General features: G+C 46.3%; 1 protein-coding gene across 2 annotated transcripts in view; it reads right to left on the bottom strand.

Moving 5' to 3' along the window:
- Window positions 1-24,287, bottom strand: part of LOC144820907 (natterin-3-like) — a 71,511-nt gene that overhangs the window by 16,311 nt on the left and 30,913 nt on the right. For both annotated transcript variants that reach the window (XM_078677965.1, XM_078677966.1), the window contains one exon: window positions 17,970-18,247. In XM_078677965.1, coding sequence (XP_078534091.1) covers window positions 17,970-18,225 — 256 coding nt within the window. In that variant the 5' untranslated portion in view covers window positions 18,226-18,247. The remainder of the gene's footprint in view (window positions 1-17,969; window positions 18,248-24,287) is intronic.

Below are 24,287 nucleotides of genomic sequence, written 5' to 3'. Positions count from 1 at the left end.
CTGGCGGTGTCTGATAGACACCACCACCATATTAGAGCTTTTCCACCACGGTCGGAAGGCGACCGCGGCTGAAAAGCAGCGGACGGTCTTCCCGTCCGCCTATGACCCCCCAGCCATCCTAATCTGGTGGGGGGTCTTTGTAGGCACCGCAGCGGTGAATCCGCATCCTCCGGGCCGGCGGTGGCTTCCGCCGGCCCGGAGGATGCGGATTCACCCCAATCCTAATCGGCCCCATAGTTTGACTGTACCCTTATAAAGGCTATTAGCACATTATACACACTGAGGGTAGAATGTTGTAAATTAAAAAAGTAGAAACAGACTGACAGAAGGGAAACGGCATAAGTAGGCTTGGGTGGCTGAACTGGAGGTTGTAATATGTCAAACAACTTGGGAATACTGCTTTCTCCAGATACAGATGGTATCCATAAAGCAGAGGCATGAATTCCACGGCAAGATTACCATGTACTAGCTAAAAAAAACAAGATAGATCCAAGTAGACACACTGATGGCCTTGTAGTTGAGCGGACCACACAGGTATCACTTGTATGACTTGGTCCTGGGTACATATATTGAAATACCAGGAAGGGGGTCTTCGACCAGATAGCACAAATGATCGAACACAGAATTAGTCTGGACCCATTAACTGCGTTGCTTGGTTATGTCAAACTAATCCCAGTATCCTCTAGGAGATTCATGGCCCTATCTTTGTTGCTTGCCCAATGCAGAATAACAATACAATGGCAAGGAGACCCCAGACCCAAGCTAAAAAAAACGGCTGCCTGACATAGGTGTGTGCAATGAAAGGTTAAAGGCTGAGTTACCCAACAGCCTCTGACCTCCAGACCCAGAAACATTTGGGGCCCATTTCGCTCTTTTCTGGCGAAAAGAGAGGCCCATCTGAATACAACATGAGTGCAGAACACACAACATAGTCATGACGTCTTCAAGGGCTGGCACACCTCAGCAACTGCGCCGGTGACTCTGGTTGGAATATGGAATATTGAAACCTATACTGTGAGAATTCCGCAATATAATAAGATGAGAAGAAGTTGCTGTGCGGAAGATCATGAGGTGCTATTATACTGATATATATGCTCTTTAAAAAAATGCTCTCCCAAGTTATTATAACAATGCCCAGTCTTACACGAACGGTTGGGAAGTCGCCATTTATATGCTTGCAAAGTACTTGTTTCAAAGGACGTAAAACAATTAAAAGAAATAAAAACAAAAAAAGGAAAAACAGAAATACAGACACAGGAATGTGAGAACAAAAGCTTACACCAGCCATTTTTAGCCCAGAGCTACTTCTTTGTCTTTAATGGAGCTCCCAACATTCTAATGTTTTAATTCTACTTTATTGATCATAGTCAGGAAGAGTGGCCTTAATTTTCGATCTGTTTCTAGCCTGAGCAGCTGTACTTCTCAGAGATATACACAAATCAGCAGCAGAGTACAAAGGTATTACTTTCTAAGATTATCTGCAAATTTCTACATTAAAAGATAGCAGCGCAGATGTAAAGAAGGTATGTGTATGTAAGGTGTGATTTGCTTTAAGGCTAAAGAAATGAGAGGACACCATGATTATGCATAGAGATTGCTAATGTACTGCACAGTTTCAATAATGAATCCGTCTCCTTGTTACAAACCGGTAACCTTGATGTACTAATACCGTCAGTACTAAAATAGCGTCTTAGAGGTCATTGCCCAATTTAATCCCCCCTCCCTCCCATTACCAATAGGGTGTGAGGTTTTCCAAGCATTTATTAAGCCTACATGTAGGATGGCTTTTTTCTTGACTATAGTGAAGCTCCCAGTATAGGCTCTATGTCAGTGGGAGTTATCCAAAGTGGGTTCCCGTGAAAGATTAACATTTCTCATAAGCTAAATCTCCCCTTCTGCAAAAACGCCCTAGGAAGGATATAAGTTAGTATACAAAAGTGGCTTTACCTGTATTGGGTGCATATATCGAAGCTACTGTACACATCGGGCCCCTTAACCATTATAATTCATTCCTTTTTGTCCGCCTTACTCCCCACTGATTTGAATTTTAAAGAACAGTGGAAGAGGAGAGTTACTCCATTGTGTTTGGAGGATGCTAAGGATCTGTATAACAGGGGAAGCTATGTGTCGAAGTCTGTGTTCATCACTAGATTTGAAGTGTGCTTCCTGTAATGCCACTATATCGTATCTCGGGTCAAGTAGATATTTCCAGAGCTTGTGGAATAAGCAGACCTAGCGGGGATTGTTGTCCACTCATGCTCCCAACCCGTCCACTCACAGACCAAAAAACAACACCTGATTTCCATCCCTGTCCCTTCCGGTGTCCCCTCCATGGTGCACCAGATATCTTCTACTTAAGTAACATGAACTGAAACAGTAAAACTCAGCAACCTAGTTCACCAACAATGGTTTGTTGTAACTTCTGGCATACTAGGGTCAGTCATTTAGTTCATATACAGCTAAAGCATTCTGGTGGATGGATGCTAACTTCAAGGCAGACTGGTGATAGGCAGTTATTTTGGCTGTGTGGTGGCATACCTACCATCCCACAGTCCAGATGTCCATAGTCCATGCCCCTAGATGTCAGGCTGAATCTGCAGACTGGTAAGTGGTGGCTACACTATTCTCAGTCACACTGCAAGGGTTAGGCAGGTAAGCAAGAAGACAATAAGGTGTCGATTCTGATCCGGTAAAATGCACTCCGAATGGTCGTACGGAGAGTTTTTTCCCCGTACGAATCGTATCCGTAGACGTCCCGTACGTACGATGAAGTACGATCCGTACTAGGTGCCGAACTCCGTACGAGTCGTACAGGACTCCGTATGACTCAAATCTCCGTACGAATCTCACTCGGAACCCGCAGTACGCGACATCGCGGCACGTTTTTACGACTCAGCAAGTACGATCCGTGTCGGGTACGCGCCGTACGACCCTTTTCCTACGGGAGCCGAAAACAGTCGTAAACGCAGAGTTCGCGCCGAAACAGGTATGGAAGGCCCCCCCCCCGGGTACGGCACGTACCCCCCATGATCGCAGGGTACGCGCCGTACCCCTGTGGTCATGCAGGGTACGCGCCGTACCCCTGTGGTCATGCGGGGTACGCGCCGTACACCCAGCGTACATGGGGTACGCACCGTACCCCATGTACAGTGGGTGTACGGCACGTACCCCATGTACGCTGGGTGTACGGCACGTACCCCGCATGACCAGAGGGGTACACCGCGTACCCCTGCGATCATGGGGGGTACGCGCCGTACGGTGTGTAGGTGAGCGTGCGATTTTCCGTACGAATCGACGTGTACCGTACGAATCGCGTACGGGTCGGCCGATCGGGATCGGAATCGTCCGGTCGTACGGCGTCTGTACGAGTCGTACGGAAACGGCTCCGGATACGATTCGTACGCCGGATTATTTTACCGGATCGGAATCGACCCCTAAGTGTCTGCTGCTGTCTGTACCCACAAAAGTCTCTGGGTGAAAAGTGAGTTTCTGACAATTGCGTCTCGGAATTTAGCCTAGCGCTTCTGAGATTACCATTGCCCCTGGTCCATACCGCTCATGGAGGATACAGACACCTCCCCTACCTCTCCATCAGTCCCTTAGCACTTTGGAGTCAAACCCCAATAAGGCCGCTGCTTTATTCAGATGCCCTAAATGATGAGACTTGTTATGATTGTCAAAGGAGATACCATAGGGATAAGTCCATCTGCATTTGATGTGATCTCGATGGAGTTTATCTGTCACGGGGTTAAATTGTAGTCGGTGGGCCACGGTGGGCAGGGGGCGATGTCTTGAAATAGGGGGCATGTCACACCCTGGAATGCAATAGTATCTGCCTTCCAAGCAGCCTGCAAAGTTGCATCTTTCACTTTGAAGGAATGGAGTTTTGCCAAGACATATCTGGAGCATTCTCCACCCCTCCCCCTAGGCACCTAGCAAGCCAACATTTTTTTCTCAAAAGTCAGCTTTGCGCTAATATCGGATAGAAGAGCTTCAAAAGAGATGATGAGGTCCGCCTTCAGCTCTTCCCGCAGCTCCTTCTTAAAGTCCTGAAGGGAGGAAAGGAGTTCTTTCATTAGAGCAATAGTCTCACCAGAGGCACTTTCCATCCCTATGACTAACGGTCTACAAGTGACAGGAGCTGTGCTGCTGAAAATGTGAATGGTTTCTCAGGACACAGTGGAAGCAGGCCTGAATTTACCATTTTACAACCCACTATGCAGCAGATCAAATTCTAGGCTTCTGACTGTGGCTCCAATTCCCTGCTTGGTGTATGATGGCCCCCAGCATGCCAAAACACCCTCAATAGCAGCAGCCCAGGGTGGTGCGGGACCTGGGAATGGAAGGCAAATGGAGTGGTAGGAGCAACTTTCCCCCAGTCTCTGGAGGTAGTGTGCCCCTTTTTGTGCCAAGGTTGGGTGCATAGTATTCCAGTCACAGCATTCCACCCCTACAGTGGTTATCCCTCCACTGGTGTGACTCAGTGAGCAGCCAGATCTGCTCCTCCGCGGGTACGCTCCAGGACACTGCCGCCATGCTTAAGTTAAGCACCAGCTAACTGCAGAAGTGCCAGTCCGTTCCCCCGGGGCTGATCAGGGGAGTCGTGGCATTGGATCAGGAGATCGCGGGGTTCAGAGTCTCTGTAAAACAAAGCTCTGGCACCATGGCTCGAGCAGCCCCACGGCTTATCACCTCCTCAGGCAGACATCAGCAATGGCCCATGCAACGTCCCTGGCACTCTCACTGATACAGCATGTTGGTACGAAGCGATTTGTGGGGCTTTGGTGCCAGGAGCCTTGAGCCTAAGGGGGAATGCAGCAAAGCCCTGACGAATCACGTCCACACTGCCATGATGGGTGGCCATGCCCCCAAACCTCATTTTTTAAAGTGAAAGTTCATACATACATACATAGTAAAAATAGACACAATGCTATCTCATCTGTATTTACATAGTTTGTCTTGTCATGATTTTTGTCATTTAAATACATTAAAATATTTCATTTCAATTCATAGTTATGCAATCAAGTGATCATTATTACTTCATTTTCAGCTTCAATTCATTGTTTGCTTCACAGAGGGATATTCACTATAAAATCTAAACTCTAAACTTTTAAGTAGGCCCAGGTCTGGTGGGTATGTACTGCACATTATTATCTTTATCGCTTGTCCTTAATATTGGTTATCCTGACATGGATATGCGTTCATGTATTGAAGCTGAACCTGCTATACTTGATTAAAGCACGAGTGGGGAGATTATTTTATGTCATATCGTCACAGATTCCATAAAACATTGCAACTCGTTTTGTGAGGGAAACCCCCATTATCCACATATTTCATGTAGTATGGACATCATTTTTCACCTGTTAGCCCAGGGTACGTCACATAATTAAAAAAAGACCAAATATAACTTATAAAGAAAATACCAAGATTCTCTTATTAATGAATGCCCTTTGATATGATTCCTTTCTCAGTGACTCGGAGTGCAGTTGGTCAGGGGAACACTGAACACTTTTTTATATTCTTTTTATCTATCTGCGCCGCCAGTTCTTCACTCATATTGAGGTCTCTCCTGGCTCCATAGTCTCTAATCTGATGATGTACATGGATTCCATTCTGCAAAGTTTCATAAATTGGTACTCTTCCCTTTGGTGTTTCCTAACGTTATCAAGGCCATAATATCTAAGATATGTTTAGTCCCCTCCATGCTCCATCTGAAAATGCCGGGCCACTGGGTATTTGAGGTTTCTGATATTAATGGCCCCTACATGTTTGAGAATACATTTCTTCATTTGGACTGTTATGCTGCACCTTTTGTTACAGGAACATTCAATGCAGTGTGCCACATGATCTGTCCAGCTAGTAATCTATTTCCTGATTTCATAAGGTTTCTTTTGGAATGGGACATTATATGACTTTTTGTTTGTGCTATAATAGCAAGTTTAGCAGTTGTTGCAGGGATAGAAACCCATAGATTTCCCACCTAGCCAAGTGTCTTGGACTTCCAATTGGAAATGACTCTGGACCACCATGTCCCTGATGTTCTTACCCCTATTTTATGTGATGCAGGAAGACTCTCCTGTATACCATTTTTATAGTTTCCTAATTTTTGGGAATTTTCCAAATCTTGGCTAACAATTTTATTTTCCTTCTCACCTTACAATGGTGTTCCATAGAATAACCTCTCTGTGTCAACCAAATGTATCCTTTCAACTGCCTTTATTAAGACCTTACTTGGATAGCCTCTGGCCTTAAATCTTGTGATTAGATCTATCTGGGCCTCCTTAAATTTCTCATCAGTGCTACAATTACTCCTTAGCCTTACTAACTTCCCATAGGGAATGTTAAATGTGTTCCGCATTTGCAATATGCTGGAGAAACAGGGCGGGAACTCGGTGGGCTCTCAGCAATCCCTGTGTGTGGGACTTAATGGAGGTTACAGGAGGGGTTCTTGGTCCCCAAGCACCCTCAACATCCAAGGGGACTTCATCCCCCAACCAGTAGTGCACCAGGAGGCACGTTTGCAGAGTGGTGGAGAAAGGGGCCGGGCCTCATATGAGCTCTGGGCAATCCCACTGTGTGGGACTTACTGGTGGTAACAGAAGGGGATCTTGCCTCCCAAGGGCCCTCAGCATCATACGGTGACTTCATCCCCCAACGTATAGTGCACAAGGAGGCAGGTTTGCTGAGTGGTGGAGAAAGGAGGCATGACCTCCCTTACACTCTCAGCAATCCCAATGTGTGGGACTTACTGTAGGTAACGGGGGGGGTGGCACCCAAGGACCATCAGCATCTAAGGGGACTTCACCCCCCAAGCAGTAGTGCACCAGGAGGCACATTTACAGAGTGGTGAAGAAAGGACGCTGGACCTCCGATCTGCTCTCAACAATTCCGCTGTGTGGGACTTATAGGAGGTAACAGAAGGAGATTTTGGTCCCCAAGGACCCCGAGCATCCAAGGGGACTTCATCTCCCAACCAGCAGTGCATCAGGAAGAGCGTTTGCAGAGTGGTAGAGAAAAGGGTACAGGGCCTCGGGTGAGCTTTCAGCAATACCACTGTGTGGGACTTACTGGAGGTAGCAGAAGGGGATCTTGCCCACCAAGGGCCCTCAGCATGTTATGTTATGTTATTTCTTTTTGTATAGCGCGCGAATCACCGGGGGGCATCTTGGCACTTTACTCAAATCACCTCCTCGATGAAATTATTGGAGAGCAGGAGCATGATTAAAACAGAAAAGCTTTTAAGTGTTTCCGAAAACTAAGGTACGAAGGGATTTCTTGTAGCGGTTGGGGAAGGCTGGTCCAATATTTGGGGGCGATATACAAAAATGCCATGCCTCCTGATCGCTGTCGCCTAATGCGGGGCACCTGGAGTAGCTGCTGTTTGCCAGATCTAAGAAGGTGAGGTGGAGTGTATCTTTCTAGGTTGACCTGGAGATACCGGGGGCCTTGACCCTGAAGCGCACTAAAAGTAAGGCAGCAGATCTTAAAAAAGGCTCTTTGTTTGATCGGCAGCCAATGGAGCTGACGCAACAGAGGTCGAAAAGGGGTGCCCGCCGGAATGTTCAAAACCAACCTGGCCGCCGTATTCTGAATGACCTGCAATTTTTTCAGGGCTGTGACTCCCACCTCTGCCAGCAGAGCATTACCATAGTCCAGGCGGCTCATAACTAAGGCTTGGGTTATGGTTCTCTGGTGTTCCGTGGGGATGAAAGGCAGGATCTTTCGTAATAGCCTTAATCTGTAGTAACATGCCCCTGATATTGCGGACACCTGGTCATGCATGGACAGGGACTGGTTTAATTTTATGCCCAGGTGGTTTACACATGGCATCGGAGTAGGAGGCGGGCCCAGTTGTGACGGCCACCACTCATTGGTCCAGACCGCTTCAGCCTTCCCAATGAGCATAACTTCCGTCTTGCTAGGGTTAAGTTGTAAACAGTTGGAGGTCATCCAATTGGCGATTACCAGGATCCCCTTAGCAAAGCGGATTCTGTCAGCTTCGAGGTGTTGGCCGATGTTAAATAGCAGCTGGGTGTCATCGGCGTACGATATTATTTCATACCCCAGGGCTTCCACTACCTTAGCCAACAGAGCCAAATAGATATTAAAAAGCGTGGGGCTAAGGCAGGAGCCCTGGGGGATGCCCTTATCCAATGAAGTTTTTTTAGATTGGTGGGGACCCAGTGAGATCGTTTGAAAACGGTCTGCCAAAAAATTCCGAAGCCATTTAAGGGCCAGCCCCAGAATTCCGCAGGCGCTTAGCCTCTCCGCGAGCCTAGAGTGAGAGATGGTATCAAAGGCCGCGGAGAGGTCAAGCAAAATCAGGATGGCTGAGCTACCCCTATCCATGTTTGTTCTCAGGGAATCAGTCACAGATAGGAGAGCCGTCTCTGTACTAAATCCTTGGCGGAAGCCTGACTGTGAGGAATCCAGTTTGTTATTCGATTCCAAGTGTCTGTTCAGTTTGCTGTTAATCAGGCTTTCCAATATTTTGCCCAAAAGAGGGAGCAAGGAAATGGGGCGGTAATTAGCCAGTTCAGCCGGGTCGGCCGTAGGTTTCTTCAAAATAGGGCGCACAACGGCTTCCTTCCACGAGGCAGGGATCACCCCTTCCCTAATGGAGAGGTTAAACATTTTTTGTACTGTGGGGGCTAGGATATGGGATAGGAGTGACATGATTTTAGGTGGACAGAGGTACATTGGCGACCCTGATTTGGCAGCAGTTAGCGCACTTTGGGTCTCCAGTAGAGTAATAGAATCGAAATTTAAGAGATCAACTAGGACCAACAGGGTCGTCCTCTGAATTACTTTGAGCTGAGGGGCTGGCCTGGTTATCAATGGGGATTTTTTCAATTTTTTCGTGAAAGAACTCGGCCAGTGAGTCACAAAGATCCTTTGTCTCAATGGCAGGTAGTTTGCATACCTTGGGTTCCACAAAGTCTTTTACTACATCGAAAAGGGCCTTAGCCGTGTTTTTTGACCGCTCAATTTGGTTAGCAATAAACGTGCACCGAGCCACCTTAAGGTTCCGATGGTACGTAGCGAGTGCAACTTTATACTGATGTTATGTTTGCTCTGTTTTATTGCGCCTCCATTGTCTTTCAGATTTTTTACATGCCGACTTTTCCAGGCTCAGATCAGAAGTAAACCACTTTGCCGACATTCGACTGGGGGTGGTTCTGGGTTTATGTTTCGGAGGGATAGTAATGTCCAATACCTCCTTTATCCCCTCATAAAATTCAGAAAGTCTGGTATCTACATCCCAGTCTTCTGACCACTCGACTAACCGGTAGGCATTCTCAAAAGCCTGAGGGGTAAGTTTGTCCCATTGTCTATGTGCCATGGGGCACCTGGCGGTAGGCAGGCCATAAGAGACCTGGGCTGGCGGAGGGGAAGTAAAATTGATCATCAGGTGGTCCGACCAGACCAAGGGCTGAGGATGATCAAATCTAAGAGCCTCGATATTAGTGAAAACTAGGTTGAGAGTATGGCCACCATTGTGTGTGGGCCCTGAAATTCTTTGATAAAGGCCCAGTTGTTCCATATCTGAGAGCAATTTGTTAACCTCTGGGAGGGAGTTAAGTTCTCCATGGTAGTTAAAATCCCCAAGTACTATGAACGTAGTTGCTGCCAAGGCATATGTAGCTATCAGATCTGTGAATATATCAGAGAAATCATTTTTTGGGCCAGGCGGTCAATAGACCAATGCACCCGTCCAACACTCTGAGGCTGAAAACATTACTTTAAAAATGCCAATTTCCAGCAGCTCATCCAGATATGAGTGAGCCCAGGATATGTTAAGGTGCTGTTTGTAAGCAATAGCTATGCCCCCCTGTTTTTCCCTTCCTATCAAGATGGATGAATTTATAATTTTCCGGAATCGCAATCTTGACAGTTGGGAGGTTGGTGGCATTCAGCCATGTCTCAGTCATAAAACAGATGTCAGGGGAGTGGGAATTTAGCATATCCCAAATTTCAAACTGGTGTTTGGGGAGGGATCTAACATTACATAACATAAAAGTATGCTCCTCCTTCTTAGAAGGTCTAGGGGTGTGTTTCGGTGCAAGGTGATATAGCAGAGCATCACTTTGAAAGGAGCAGCAGCTGCACGCAACTGGACCTTCTAGCTGCCTAGGAAACTTAGTGGAGCAAATAGGCAAGACACCCTCAGGAGAAAACGCATTCTTATGGATTTATTGGAGTACCACTGAGGAGTAGAGTAGGTGGTTTGCCCTGGTCACACCTGTAGGGGCACAGGCAGGGGGCATCGCCCCTAGCACCGTCCTGCCGCGGACGGGCGCAGACGGGCTTACCTTTGGCGCGCCTTCGGCGTGCCAAAGTCGCGACCGCTGCCCGCGTCCGCTGCACGGAGACGTCATCATATTCATTTATGGTGACGCCACTCGCATCAGCTGCCTGAGCCGCACCCCCACCGCCCCGCCTGCAAGGTGGGCGTGGGATGTGACCGCAGCGTTTGGGAAGAGGTGTGTACTCTGCGCCTAATCGTCGGAGCCTGTGTGAACAGCGCTTCACTAAGCAGCTCAGTTAAAAGGTAAAACACGCTCTGACGATGCATTAAACCAAAGAATAAACAAAGTAAAAGTTTAAAAACACAAACTGCCTAACCCCCAGGCTTTCCGCCTCAGGGGTGAAAGAGTAGGGCGAGCCTCGACCTGGACGGTCCTTTTGTGGTGACGCCGCTCGCGTCAGCTGCCTGAGCCGCACCTCCACCGCCCCGCCTGCCAGGTGGGCATTGGATGTGACCGCAGCGTTTAGGAAGAGGTGTGTACTCTGCGCCTAATCGTCGGAGCCTGTGTGAACAGCGCTTCACTAAGCAGCTCAGTTAAAAGGTAAAACACGCTCTAACGATGCATTAAACCAAAGAATAAACAAAGTAAAAGTTTAAAAACTGCCTAACCCCCGGCTTTCCGCCTCAGGGGTGAAAGAGTATCAAGGGTGACTTTATCCCCCAACAAGTAGTGCACCAGGAGGCACGCATGAGTGGTGGAGAAAGGAGGCGGCACCTCCCATGAGCTCTCAGCAATCCCACTGTTTGGGATTTACTGGAGGTAACAGGAGGGGTTTTTGGCCCTCAAGGACCCTCAGCATCTAAGGGGACTTCATCCCCCAACCAGCAGTGTGCCAAGTGGCGCTTTTGCATAGTTATGGAAAGAGGGGGCATGGCCTCATAAGTCCTCTCAGCAATTGCGCTCTGTGGGACTTACTGGAGGTAACAGGAAGGCTTGTTGCCCCCCAAAGACCCTCTGGAGCAAGGGGTCTTCCTCTCCCAGCTAGTAGTGCACCAGGAGGTGTGTTTGTAGAGTGGTGGAGAAAGGTAGTGTGGCCACTGAATACCTCTCAGCAAACCCACTGAATGAGACCTACTGGAGTTAACAGGCGGGGTAGTTGGCCCCCAAAGATCCTCTAGAGCCAAGGGGACTTCATGCCCTTACTAGTAGCGCACCAGGAGGCGAGTTTGCACAGTGGTGGACAAAGGTGGCATGGCCCCTGAAAACCTCTCAGCAATTCCACTATGTCGGACTCACTGGCGGTACAAGAGGGATAGTTAGCGATTACTAGTTTAAAATAACATAGAAAAATAACTGAAAAAAACAAAGGTTACAGGGACATTATAGTTAGGAATTAGCTTTCAAAAAAACCTTAGAAATTCACAGAAAAAAACAAAGGACTGGGAAACACATCAACATTTTTGAGATGTCATCAGTGATGCCACTGACCATGTCATGAGTGATTTAATATGTGATGTCATAAGCAGTGCATTGCTGGGGCATAAGTTATAGTTAGCTCAGGTAACTATAACTGTCGAATTTTACTGGTTTTGTACGAGTGAAATCTGACCCTAACTATTACATCCCTGTAACCTTTGGTTCTTTTCAGTGACAATATATATATACAAAAACAAAAGGTTAAAGTAATGCTATATAGTTAGGTGTGATAAAACGATCTGCTTATTATTTTTTTTAATCCAGAGAAATTCACTGGATATAATAAATGTTTACATAACATTATACAGGGGTGAACTTGTCAGTGAGAGCAATAACATTTTGAAATAAAAACAAAAATTAATCTGTTTTAATTAACTGCGCTAACTATAATTTGCACCCCTGACATGCACTGCTTATGACCTCACATGACATCACTCATGACATGTTCTATGACATTATTTGTAACAGCACTGATGAAATCTCAAATTACAAACTTAATGACATCACTGATGACATCCTCCAATAAGTGTGCTAGTTTGTTTAAAAATGTACATAATGGCAGGTACCTATCATATTGCTTTTCTAAGTAATTTTGCACAGTTTGGGTCTACATAATTTCTATGGTTTTAAATAAAACTGATTTTTTTTATCACAGCTAACTATAACGTTACCATGACCTTTGTATTTTTACGTGAATATTTAGGGTTTTCTTAACGTCGACCCATGGAGCTCTATCCCCCAGGGCCATGTATTTAAATAAAGGGGCTCCCGTCCCAAGCCTTGTTTGGCCCAGGGGACTCTATCCCCAGGGCCCAGCACAATTTTCAAGGGGGATGGGGTCATGTGGCTTCCCCTCCCCGACCGATTTTGGCCCAGAGAACCCCATCCCCAGGGCCAGCTGCAAGGTTTATTGGAAGAGATGCATGTGAACCCCCCTCCCTGGACCGATTTCAGCCTTGGGGATCCCATCCCTGGGGCCAGCGACACATGTTATGGAAGGGGCCCCCTCCCCATATTGATTTTGAACCTGGGAACCCATACCCTGGGTCATGGCAATATTTCTAGAGGGAGGAAGGCACACAGCCCTCCTCCCACACTGATTTTGTTGCTGGGGAGCCCATGCCCTGGGCTCAACACCATTTTGAGTGAGAGGGTGGCAGGCAGCCCACTTCCCAGGGCCCATTTAGGCCCCGGGGACTCTTCCCCCATGGCCTGGCTCAACAAAAGATGTGAGCCCTAAAGCCCACCCATGGCACCCACTTCACTGTTGTTGGGGCTATGGGGGGAGCCTCAATGCCCCACCCGGCTCCCCACATCCAGCGGGACCCGGTATTTCTCCCGCCCACAGGGAGCAGCTAATAATGCTGCTCCCTGCGAGGATTTTTTTAGATGTGTTTCATAGCCATTTCTGCACTTACATGTGTGCTGAAGTCTGAGGTCAGTTTAAAAGCAACCCTGGCTTGCAGGACTGATTTTAAAATGCAAATAGTGCTCAAACTCAACTTTAGTGTTTGGGACACTTAAACATTGATAAACTACAATGTTTGGGCATATTAGATACCCCACGGTCTCTCCTTCGTATCCCAGTGGCGCAGGGTCAGGTATTTATAAGGAGGACCCTTATCAAATAAGTTTTATATGCCTTAGGTTTAGTGAAATTGCACAAGTCACTACCCACATTGTGATACAGTGCTTCACAAAATTGCCTTTTGTGCTAAGAGCACTGTGGAGTGAGGATGTGCACTATTTCTACTTATTCAGAACCCCTAAAGTCTCCCCTAGATGTTCCATGGGTGGGTGTCCTGTAGATATAGGCAGGTTCCTTATAAAATATGTTTTTATTAGCCCTGATACTGGAAAAGTGGCCATGGTCCTTTTTCCCATTGCAAATCCCCTGCCACAGAGGTTAACATGACAACAAGATATTAACTAATAATTCCAAGTAGCCGCATTCGACACTGTAGCACATTCCACCTTGCTACAGTGTCTCAACAGTGGTGGAGTGAAGGGGATGGCACTCAGTTGGATGCAGTCCTTTCTGACTGAGAGGGGTTTTCAGGTTAAACAGGGAGAACACTACTCTCGGGTGTTCAATCTCGATCAAGGGGTCCCTCAGGGCTCAGCCCTCAGCCCCACCCTGTTTAACCTTTACGCCTCCCCTGTAGCCACCATTGTTGAAAGATACGGCATCCAACTGGTATCTTACGCCGACGACACACAACTGGTCATCTCTCTATCACGGGCACCCGAAATTGCGGCACTCAACTTCAGTGCTTGCATGCAGGAGCTTGCCTCCTGGATGTCTAACAACTGCCTGAAGTTGAACGGCTCCAAAACGGAAGTGCTTGTGATGGGGGGGGGCCCTTCTGTGTGGACCTCGGCATGGTGGCCGGACTGCCTCGGACCTAATCCCGTACCAGGTCAACAGGCTAAAAACCTGGGGGTTCTATTTGATTCTGACCTGTCTTTTACTCCTCAAGTAAACAGAGTGGTTGGAATCTGTTTCGGGATACTTAAAAGCCTACGCAAAGTGCTTGATATGCTTCCAGTGGATGCCAGACAAACGCTTGTGCATGCCTTGGTCACATCGAGACTTGATTATGCCAACCTACTTTACCTGGGTATCACAGCCAAAAATCTCAATCGTCTCCAGGTACTGCAAAATGTCACAGCCCGCCTGGTGCTGAGGCTTCCCAGGAGAGCACCCTCCAAAGCTGCGCTAAGGTCCCTTCACTGGCTTCCAATCCGTGAAAGGATTACTTTCAAAGCTCTATGCACATGCCATCGCATCTTTGGAGGTAGGGCACCCAGTCCTCTGAACAGCCTTATCACCCCTTACAGACCAGAGCGGATGCTCAGATCCTCTGGCACGGGTCTGGCTGTTGTCCCCAAAATACACAAAGCTCGAATGGGGGGCAGATCATTCCGGCTTCTTGCAGCCAAGAATTGGAATATGCTACCCTCCGAACTACGGCTTGAACCCTCTGAGACCAAATTCCGTAGAGCCCTTAAGACCCATCTCTTCCGTCAAGCATTGATGTAAACTCTTGTCTTCTCTTCTCATCTGTATACTCTCAGCGCGGGGACACGCCGGTGCGCGTAACCATGCGCTTTATAAATCTCCTAAATAAATAAATAAATAAATAGGAGAATCATAGAAATGGCATTCAAAGTCTTCCTAGAATGGTGTTCATAAATTCAACAATATGGTATTGTTACATTTCTCCTAAAGTTTACAGGCAAAAAGTTATAAGACTTTATTGTCTGTAAGCCAAACTTCAGCCTTCCAGTGGTATGCCCTGATTGGTCAGAGTTAGGTGGATTAGCCAGGCTCCTTTGATGAGGTGATAAATAGCCCCTGGCATTAGCCCGCTCATCTGGGAGGGCAGGGATCTGGTACATAGGAATGCCAGAGCAGGTGGAGGGGACGTAAACAATATCATTCAATTGAAGGAGGAGAAGGTCAGAAGACACCAATTTCATTTACACCTCTCCTCTTTGAACCCAGCCAGATGCTAGGATTAAGGAAGGAATGGGTAGTTGCAAGGGGGATAGACTATTGATATTAGCCATCCTGGAGGTGTGTTCAGCCAGCTTTTCTCTCCCTGCTGGAAAATCAGCCATGATGAATTTTGGTGAAATAGTGCCACACTTTAAAGGAAAAGGACATACCATAGGTTGTTGCCCTGCACCTCATTGGAAAAGAGTTCTCTGCTTGACCCAGAGAACTTGGAATAAGTATATGAGAGGGGCAGAGCATCTCAGATCTGCTGCTTGATTTAAGAGAGAGGAAGGTTCCATGCCGAGAAGTTTGATTTGCACAAACCAGGCACTATACTTTGAATACTGTGCCTGCTGCACAATCCAGAACTACAGCCCTGTGGACTACCTTGCTTCAAAAGAAGTAAAGAGTGGACTCCTTGAAAACTACATGTTTATAGAGCTCACATGGAACATCAGCACCAATAATTCTCTGCCTGGAGTACTGCCAGTGGATTTGTACGGGGTTTGTCCAAGTGGATTGTGGGAACTTTAAGTCCCAAACTTTCAAGGACCATCTTGGAGCTTCCAGACCCTTGTAGTGAGTTTTGGAAACTTTGGGACCCTTTGAAGAACTGCAGGAAGAAGTTCCAGAAGTTTGAAGAACTTTGGAGCAACTTTGGAAAAAGGCTCCTGCCTGCAAGAGCACTGGCAGGGAAATAGAAGTTTGTTCCCACTTGCCAGAAACTTTGAAAATGCTCCTGCTGGGTGGGAGCAGACTTCTGTTTGGAAATACACATTGCGCCCGCCTGGAAGTAGCAAGCTGAAACAGCTGCTCCCTCTTGGCAGAAGTAAAGCTGGATCTCACAGCATGCTGGGAGCTGCTGGGGCCACGAGGCCGTGGTGCTCCCCCTGTAGCTCGCAGTGCAGTGTTTTTTGGGCGCGCAAGTATGCACCAGGACACTCACTAGAAATCCTGGGATGGGGTCCCCACGCCAAAGAGGCTTGATGAGGGTGACTGCGTGCCCCCTAAAAAAATTAAAGGCTCTGGGAGATGGGGTCACCAGGGCCAAAGAGGCATGAGGAACGGGTCTTACGCTCTGTGCCCAAGTTTAAACATAAAGGCTCTCGGGGATGGGGTATCCAGGGTCCAAAGTGGCTTTGGAAAAGGGGTTGTTAAATAAAAAGAAAAAAGCCCTAGGTAATGGGGTCCATGGTACTGTAAAGGCTCGGGGAGGGGGAGCTGTGCACCCCCACTTCCCATTATTGTTATAAAAAGAGTGTCCCAGGTGAGCATCGGATCACCAAAGTGAGTAATAAATGAGCAGCAGGAGCCTCTTATTTGTTATGTTATTCACTGCTCCATCAAGGAGTGCTCCCATAATGACCTGCGAGGGTTATTTACCTATTTTTTCATTTTTGGTAATGTCCCTAGAAAGGGCAGGGACATCACCAAAATGCTTCTTTAATGTTGGGGGTGGGAGGGCTGAAAGGAGTTCTGCAGCCCATCCCCAGTAATATTAGAAAAATAAATAAACAGTAAGTCTCCTGGGTCATTGAATCTATGACCCCAGGAGAATTTACAATTTTCTTTAAAGAACTTCCTTGGCTGGAGCTTCTGCTCCTCTGCTGTAAGTGCCACCCTCTAAGGGCTTCTTCCAAGGCTGCAGTTTATGTGGCCTGAATATGTTTAAAAAAACATGCAAGGTCTCCTTGTTGTTTTTATGATTGTATTTTTGGGTTAAAAAATGTTAAAAGACTCAGAAACAGCTTGGTTTAATTAACAAAAAAGTTCTGACAATTTACTTTGAAATTTTTCACCCACAGACATGTTGATTATTATAATTTTATTTAACATGTTTAGTAAATAATATTAAGAAACATGACATTGTGTGAATTATTGAAATATACATTTGATTACATTATTGGTGATTTCTGGAGAAAGGTGATAGATCTGCTTTATATATATTGATAGGCTCATCCCTTGATTAAGTCAATATATTCACTTTTTATATTGTGGTGTTGCAGAAGGCCATGCTGCACACATAGAGTTGGGTGCCTTCTGGGTCTGGGTGCCCGCAAGAGGTTAAACGCAAGGCATGGCCCGGCCTGGACCTGCGGCCAACCCCCGTAAGGCTGTGCAAGGTGGGGGGTTGGCTGTTTGTATGGTAATAATACTTTACATTAAAAGAAAAACCAGAAATTCACTGAAAAAACAAAGGTTAAAGTGATGTTATAGGTAGCTGAAAATGTTGAACACATACAAGCCAAAGAAATTCACCAGTTTTAGTTATCACTGGTATCTATAACTCATGCAGGTAACTATAACTCACACCCCCAGCATGCATAGTATTTTTTTATCAATAATTTAATTGCAAATATTGCAGTGATATTATCAACGATGTCATTGAACATGTCATGAGTGATGTGCTATATGGGGTAATTAGCAGTGCATGGCCAGGGCTGTAGTTATAGTTACCTTAACTTAGGACTCAGGTTATAGTTACTGGTGAATAATATATGCAGTATCCCATTGTGGAGTGAGATGAAGATTAAAACTGTAAATCTGTTAAACGTTGTCAGGCAAATGCAGTAGAGCAGTAGCACTGAGTGAACAACATCACAACATCACAACTAAAAGATAATGTTAAATCTCTATGAGTAGGTAGGGGACAATGCATTCTGGATGATCTGGCTCGGCCTCTCCCATAACACATTGTGTTCCCTTGGAGGATATGCATGAGAGGAAATGGAAAGACTCACCAGTCTGAGATTCATTTCTAAGTTCTTCAGCCAGCTGTGTTTGATTCAATTTCTTCAAGACATCAATGGCAACTTCCAGTGCTTTGTTTGGAGTGTAATGCTGAACCATTTTGTCTGCAAGTTTGAAATGGTCAAGGTTTTCTGTTTTCCCTCTTGGAAGCTTGTGGGGATCATCACTTAGTCGTATCTTAAAATGGGCGAAATCTCGTTCTTCCAGATTCTCAAGTTTTCTATGGAGAAGATCTCGGATCTCCATTTACAGGTTTTTGATACAGCCACTAATGTGTAGAAGAGAAATACAGTGAGACAAAAGGTGGATTACATCTTTGCAAGTGACCTTGATTATCAGTCAACCGTAAATTGAAAGCCTAGTTTTCAAGCTTCCTTTTTTGCCACTTTCCAGGTGGTTCAATGATGAGGATAGAATTTCCATCAATTTCTTCTATGAGGCAGAAACCCATATCTCCCTCATCCATATTTTGGATACACTAGAAATCATGTTTCAAAGCTAGTGTCTAACACAAGATCAGTGACTGTACACAGACAGCAGAACATACCTTTGCTTTTCTAGTCAACCATAAAAGTAATGCACTAATTGTAACTGCGCCCATGAAATCATATCTGGTCATCCGTCATTGTTGGCCACAGACCATGCTTCAAATGCAGAGTGGATTTTTCATGCAGACTGGATTTTTGGCGTGCGTGTAGCACTCCAGTGGTAACAGGAATTTTCTCCCCTATACTCAGAAAGAGAGCTTAGGGTCCGATTACGATGGCGGGTGGACAAAGTCCGCCCACCCCGGCTGCTGGAAAAGGGACTGCCCGCTATAGGTGCGGCGGTCCCACAAAATGAATTAGGATGCGCCCGCCACACTGGCGGGCGCATCCTGTATGTTTACATTGTGGCGGGTGCATTTGCATGTACAACGTGGCTGGGACCGTGCGGTGCCTGCCACCTTGAATATGCAAATGTAGGGGGGTACCATAGGTACCTCCCACATGCAGCACCCTACCCACCATCCCCCTGGGGGCCCGCAATGGGCCCCCAAAGGAATTTTCCGCCTGTATTTTTGCGGCAGAAACTCCGCCGCAAAAGACAGGCATCCTAATACCCACGGCAATGGCTGCACGGCACCGCCTCCATTGCCCCATTGTACCTGGTCCCGCAAGGCGGGCGGAAAAGGCCCGCCTTGCGGGACCACGGCGGACTTTCCATCCACCGAGGTACCTTTCCGCTTCACCCTTAAAATTCCCACCGCCAAATTAGGATGGCGGTGGGAATTTTAAGGGTGATGGCGGTAAATCCGCGACCGCCGGGCCGGCCGTCCTCACAGCTGGCCCGGTGGTCGCAGATTTACCGCCATTGGAATCGGCCCCATAGTGTGGCATAGTCCTTTACAGGATACCATAATATAAACAATGTATTTCTATTCCCCTGGGATTGATTTGTAGGCGAACCAACATACCATACAATGGATTGTGGCTAAGAAGGGGTAAAGAAGGTCTCATGATGGATAAAATTGGGAGAGTGCTATGTGGCTTGCTCTATTAGTATACAGGTCTTTGTGTAGTTGGTCGCTTTGACCAATCTAAAGGAACAAGGGTAGTTATATAATTTCTGAATTTCTGAGAACAGGTTTCCATGTCACAACCCTGAACTGGTTAAGCTGCCTCTTCAGCTGAATGGTGACAAGGGTCCTTGAACATGCACAAGAGGGTACATACATATTACTCTCACAGCTAATACATATTATAAGACATATCAGCTCCCTTAGCATGTTTTAACCGTTAGGGAATAACTAAAATGTGTTACTTTTTTATTTATAAAGTTATATACTGCATGGTTACTAAAAGTATAGATGTACTTTACTGGTAAAAATAAAGGCAATATAAGGTCTTAGGGAAAAAATAACTGCAGGGAGGAGAGTGCAGAAGAGGCACGAATAGGTTGTAGAGCGTGTAAAGGGGATGGAGTTGGATGAAAGAGGTGGAATGAAAATCAGCCAAAGGGGATAGAAAGGCTGAGGCAAGGGAGAAGGGTAGTAGGGGAATGGATAATGGAAAGGAGGAGTGGAGAAGAGAAGAGCGGGAGCAGAAATGGAGAGAGGGGAGTGAGGGAGAATGAAGGAAGGTAATTAAGTTAAGGCATGAGCACATTTCTTAAGAGAATACAGATTACAAGAGAGCAATTGTGTGTTGCAAAGGGATTAACAACTGCTGTGATTACAATACAATAGTAGTTTTGTAGCATTAAGTCAGATCTTTTTGATTAACCCATCAAAAATAGGAAGTGATGGTAAACCAGCCCATCTGCCATCACATTGGCTTATGCCATTGGAATCAATTCCCATTCACTGTGTGAACACTATACTGATTGTCATCAAAACAGAAATGTGATTTTCACTTTATTTGGTGCTTAGAACTTTCCAAAGCATCTCTGACTGTTATTGTGACCACAATATATAATCAACTTATAAATGCCTAGGTAAATCACTTGTTCAGCTGTGCCTAACTGTACTCTGATGTAAATCATTCTGTTATATCTCAATCATAGAGTAAAGACTTTGTACACTTTTCTAGTAACATCGGGCAGGCATAACCAACTATCTTCGCTTCAAGGTACACTTGAAAGTAAATGTGTTCTGATTCATTTTCCAGATTTTCTTGAACACAGCACCAGGAAATTGGTTTTCTAGATGGCTTGGGACTAAGGACGTTGTCAATACGCCAACTGAAGGTAGTAAAACCTGTTGAATTGCAAACATATTGCAACCCACTGAGCAATACTTGCGTGAGATGTGTTTCAGATATCAATCAGTTGTTTTAGATTATCACAGAGCTAATCATCCATACCAAAATTCTCTTTCACATTTGAAAGGCACACTCAAGCAAACTATAGAACAGTGGATGTATTTTAAAGATTGTTTCTCTAAAATCAAAATCTTATTCTAGGGCACACAACATGAATTGAATCAGTAATAAAAATAAACAGAATAGAAGGTGCAATTTTTACTAACATATCAACAACAGAAAGCATTTCAACATATTGAGTGCTTGAATTGATATCCATCCCCCTCTTAACTTTAGAATATTAAGCTAAACACAGCACCCAAGGGAGGCCAAATTTGAGTGCCCTAAGCAAAAGAGGGTGAAGTAAAACTACTTGGCCTGTCCTGTCTCAGTCTTGGTGCGAAGTTCCTCTCTCGCTGTCAATACCCTGTTTCTAACGTATGTAACATTATTTAGTCATTGTTGATTCTTTTAAAATAAACAATTAGCAGCAAGATGCCTGATGCCCTTTCACTTACTTTCATTCTGTGAACTTGTGACCTTTGATTAATATGTGTAACTTTCCTGACAAGCCTGCAATTCGGGAACCCAGTGCCCTGGTGGGATTTGCTGTCCCGTGGTCCATCTGCCTGCTCCAACTGTCCACAGCTGCCGACAGGGGCAGGCACCAGACATTACGCTCATAGTGCTGCCTCTCCCCCCCCCACAACACCGAGCAGGGGGTGCCTGGGCAAAGCCCAGACCAAGGGAGGGCAAGTCCTGTGCCTGTTAGCGCCAGTGCCGGGCCACCATGTGGTTTCTCGTTTTGGGACTTTATCCTCCACTTGCATTGTGGTCATCTCTTCCTCCTTACCAAAGTACTTTTCTTTCTAATACAGTCTCCCCCACTGCTTTTTAGGTCTTGCGCCTACCGGTGCACTGCGCAAGACATTTAGTAAGGGAAAAACGGGGAATCTGAGCTGACCTAGGAATCACACACACTCCTGCGTGTGCGTTTCCTTTTCAGCTCCCCCATTGGCCTTTGCATGCGTCTTTTTCTAAAAGAGTGCTCGCAATTGGCCCGAGGCGGGAGCATTGCTCCTCCCATGGCCTATTGGTGTCTATTACGCGCTTGGTGCACGTAATAGACACCAATAGGCCATGGCTTGTAAGTAGCATTGGGCTTCAAGGGATCACTATTTGGCTGTCTGGGCTTCACCTCACACACACACTCTAATCTCAACATCGACGTTTCTGCTTTCCTCGTGGCTCGACACTATTGCGCAACTCTTCCCCCTGTATCCCTGCCTCCTCTCACTGTCTGTGCTGACGCATTTGCAAGGGTTAAACATAGTTCCATCTCCTGTTAGAGCGAGGACGCTACTATTACCCGCCTAAAGATGTTTGAAGGGAGTTGGACAACCAGAGTGTAAAGTTTGTTGACTAGTTTTCTGTGGCTCTGTCTGAAGCCAGGTACGGCCGAGCCACTCTAAACGGGCACCAAGTCAACAATAGCCGGTCACATCACAAAAGGTTAGGCTTAATGGCTCAAATGCGCCATTTTGTCCCATCTCCCGGCGGCAGGTTGTATGCATATTGCCAATGTGCAACATGAAGACGTTAGTCTATTAATTATCTTGTTTGGTGTTGCACCTGGTACCTTCAGCCACCCCCCCACCCTTAAGTTGACTGTCCCTGTTGTAATTGCATTTGTATAGCGCCTAAAACCTCTTGAGGTGTCGAGGAGCATCAGCCGAAGACAGCGCGGTACGCCATGGGGTAGTGTTTAGTTGAATGTGTGTTAAATTGCTTTCATGTTGTTTTGGGGTCACATGTGTCTAGAAGTGTGCTTTTCAGTTCTTGCTGGTGTGATGGTGCGACATGGGAGCAAGAAGTTGGCAGCAGCTGAAGCTATTCTATTGTACAGGCCCCTGAACAATTCGTGGCTGATTATCTCGGGAGGAATGCATCTTTTGATGTAGAGGCACGTTCTGTATAATGTTAATCGCTGGGGAGGCGCAGAAGGGAGGTGGGAGTTTGCAGAAACGGATGCTGAGTGCCAAGTCAACCATGACGCAGCGTATTATTGTGTAGCAAGGGATTGTTGCTTTAGAATTCAGTGTAGGACGTGTGAGGAGCAGGAGACCGAGCCTGCAGGGACGGTCTAGGTTTAAGTCTCCCAAGGTAGATGTTGTTGTAGAGGGTGGTTTATTGCACTTTAATAGGAGAGCCATTTCTCCCTTTGTTCCCATGTTCTAAGTAAAAAGTTTGATTGGTTTGGGAGGGTTGTTGTGAGTACACCATTGTCACGTGGTTTGCCTCAAGGTAAGTGGCCTGTCCTGAAGGTCTTCCTTGCTCACCCTGTGAGGATACAAAACCAGCCCGTGGTCTGAGAATGCTTTATCCAGTCCAGATAAATATTTATTCTGGACAACCAAGTTGACTATAATGCAATGATTCGTCTGCACTCAACCCACTGCCTTGTAGCAGGCTTGTGAGTAGTATTCAGTTCTCACCTATTGTGTTGGGCAGTGGTGAACCCACCATTGTTTGAAGTAGAGTGGCCCTGGGGGTCATGCCCATAGCTCTGTGCAGTGACTAACCTCCCCACACATGGGTCATAAAAACCCCATAATACATGCGGGACCCCAACTGGTGTGTGGGTTTTTTATCGCTCCCGTTCTAGGAGCTGCATAGTATCTCTCCCCAGATCACAACTTCAAGTTCTTTGCTTTTTGAGTCTCATCCTGTGGTTGTGATGTACTGTCTTGCTCAGGCCAGGGGCATAGCTTGGTCAGTAAGATTGGGGTGGAATGAACTTCTGATTTTCCGAACAATCACATTGGCAATGCTTGTAGAAAAAAGATCATGAAAAGCAGAACATGAAGGGGTGTAAGGAGTAGTGGGAAGAGGAAGGTGGGCTCTTAGGGTTACTTAGGGGTACTTAAAACTAAATATTTTTCAAAGTAACCCTTCTTTAGGGCCTTTAAAACAGGCAAGATAGTGTAATACTGCAGGCGATGGTGACTTTTGTAAAACTACCAGTAGTCCATGGCTATAAAATCCGATAATTCCAGTAGAGTTGCCTTTAGAGTACTCTTGCCATAGTTCTGTTGCGTCTCAGTTCTGGGAGCATAGGCAGTCTTGAAGGAAAGGCAGTGCAGACTGGTGGGGGGGCGGGCTTGGGTTGCTCTATCCGGGCACTCTTAATGGAACAAATGAAAAATGGTTTACTCAGTGATGGTTGGCATAAGACCTCAAGATTTGTACCTGGCAGAGCACCAGGGAAATGGAATACACTCACCCGGGTAAATCTGTTCATCCCTCCAGGCTGATGGTCCTAGCATTGGCATTAATCTTTAGCTAACCTACTTATTATTGGGTCATTATCCCAGGCCTGGCAGGCAACCTGGTGCTAACTATGCCCACTATGCTGGCTTCCGATTCATCCATAGACTTAGTTCCCCCTTAGCACCTCCTCCTCTTCACTTGTCACCTCCCATGGTGACTGACCCCTTTACTTTGGTTATTACATGGTACCTGTTATTT

This window comes from Lissotriton helveticus, chromosome 1_1 (assembly GCF_964261635.1).
Source record: "Lissotriton helveticus chromosome 1_1, aLisHel1.1, whole genome shotgun sequence".
Lineage (NCBI taxonomy): Eukaryota > Metazoa > Chordata > Amphibia > Caudata > Salamandridae > Lissotriton > Lissotriton helveticus.
This window is presented reverse-complemented; position numbering and strand designations above follow the sequence as displayed.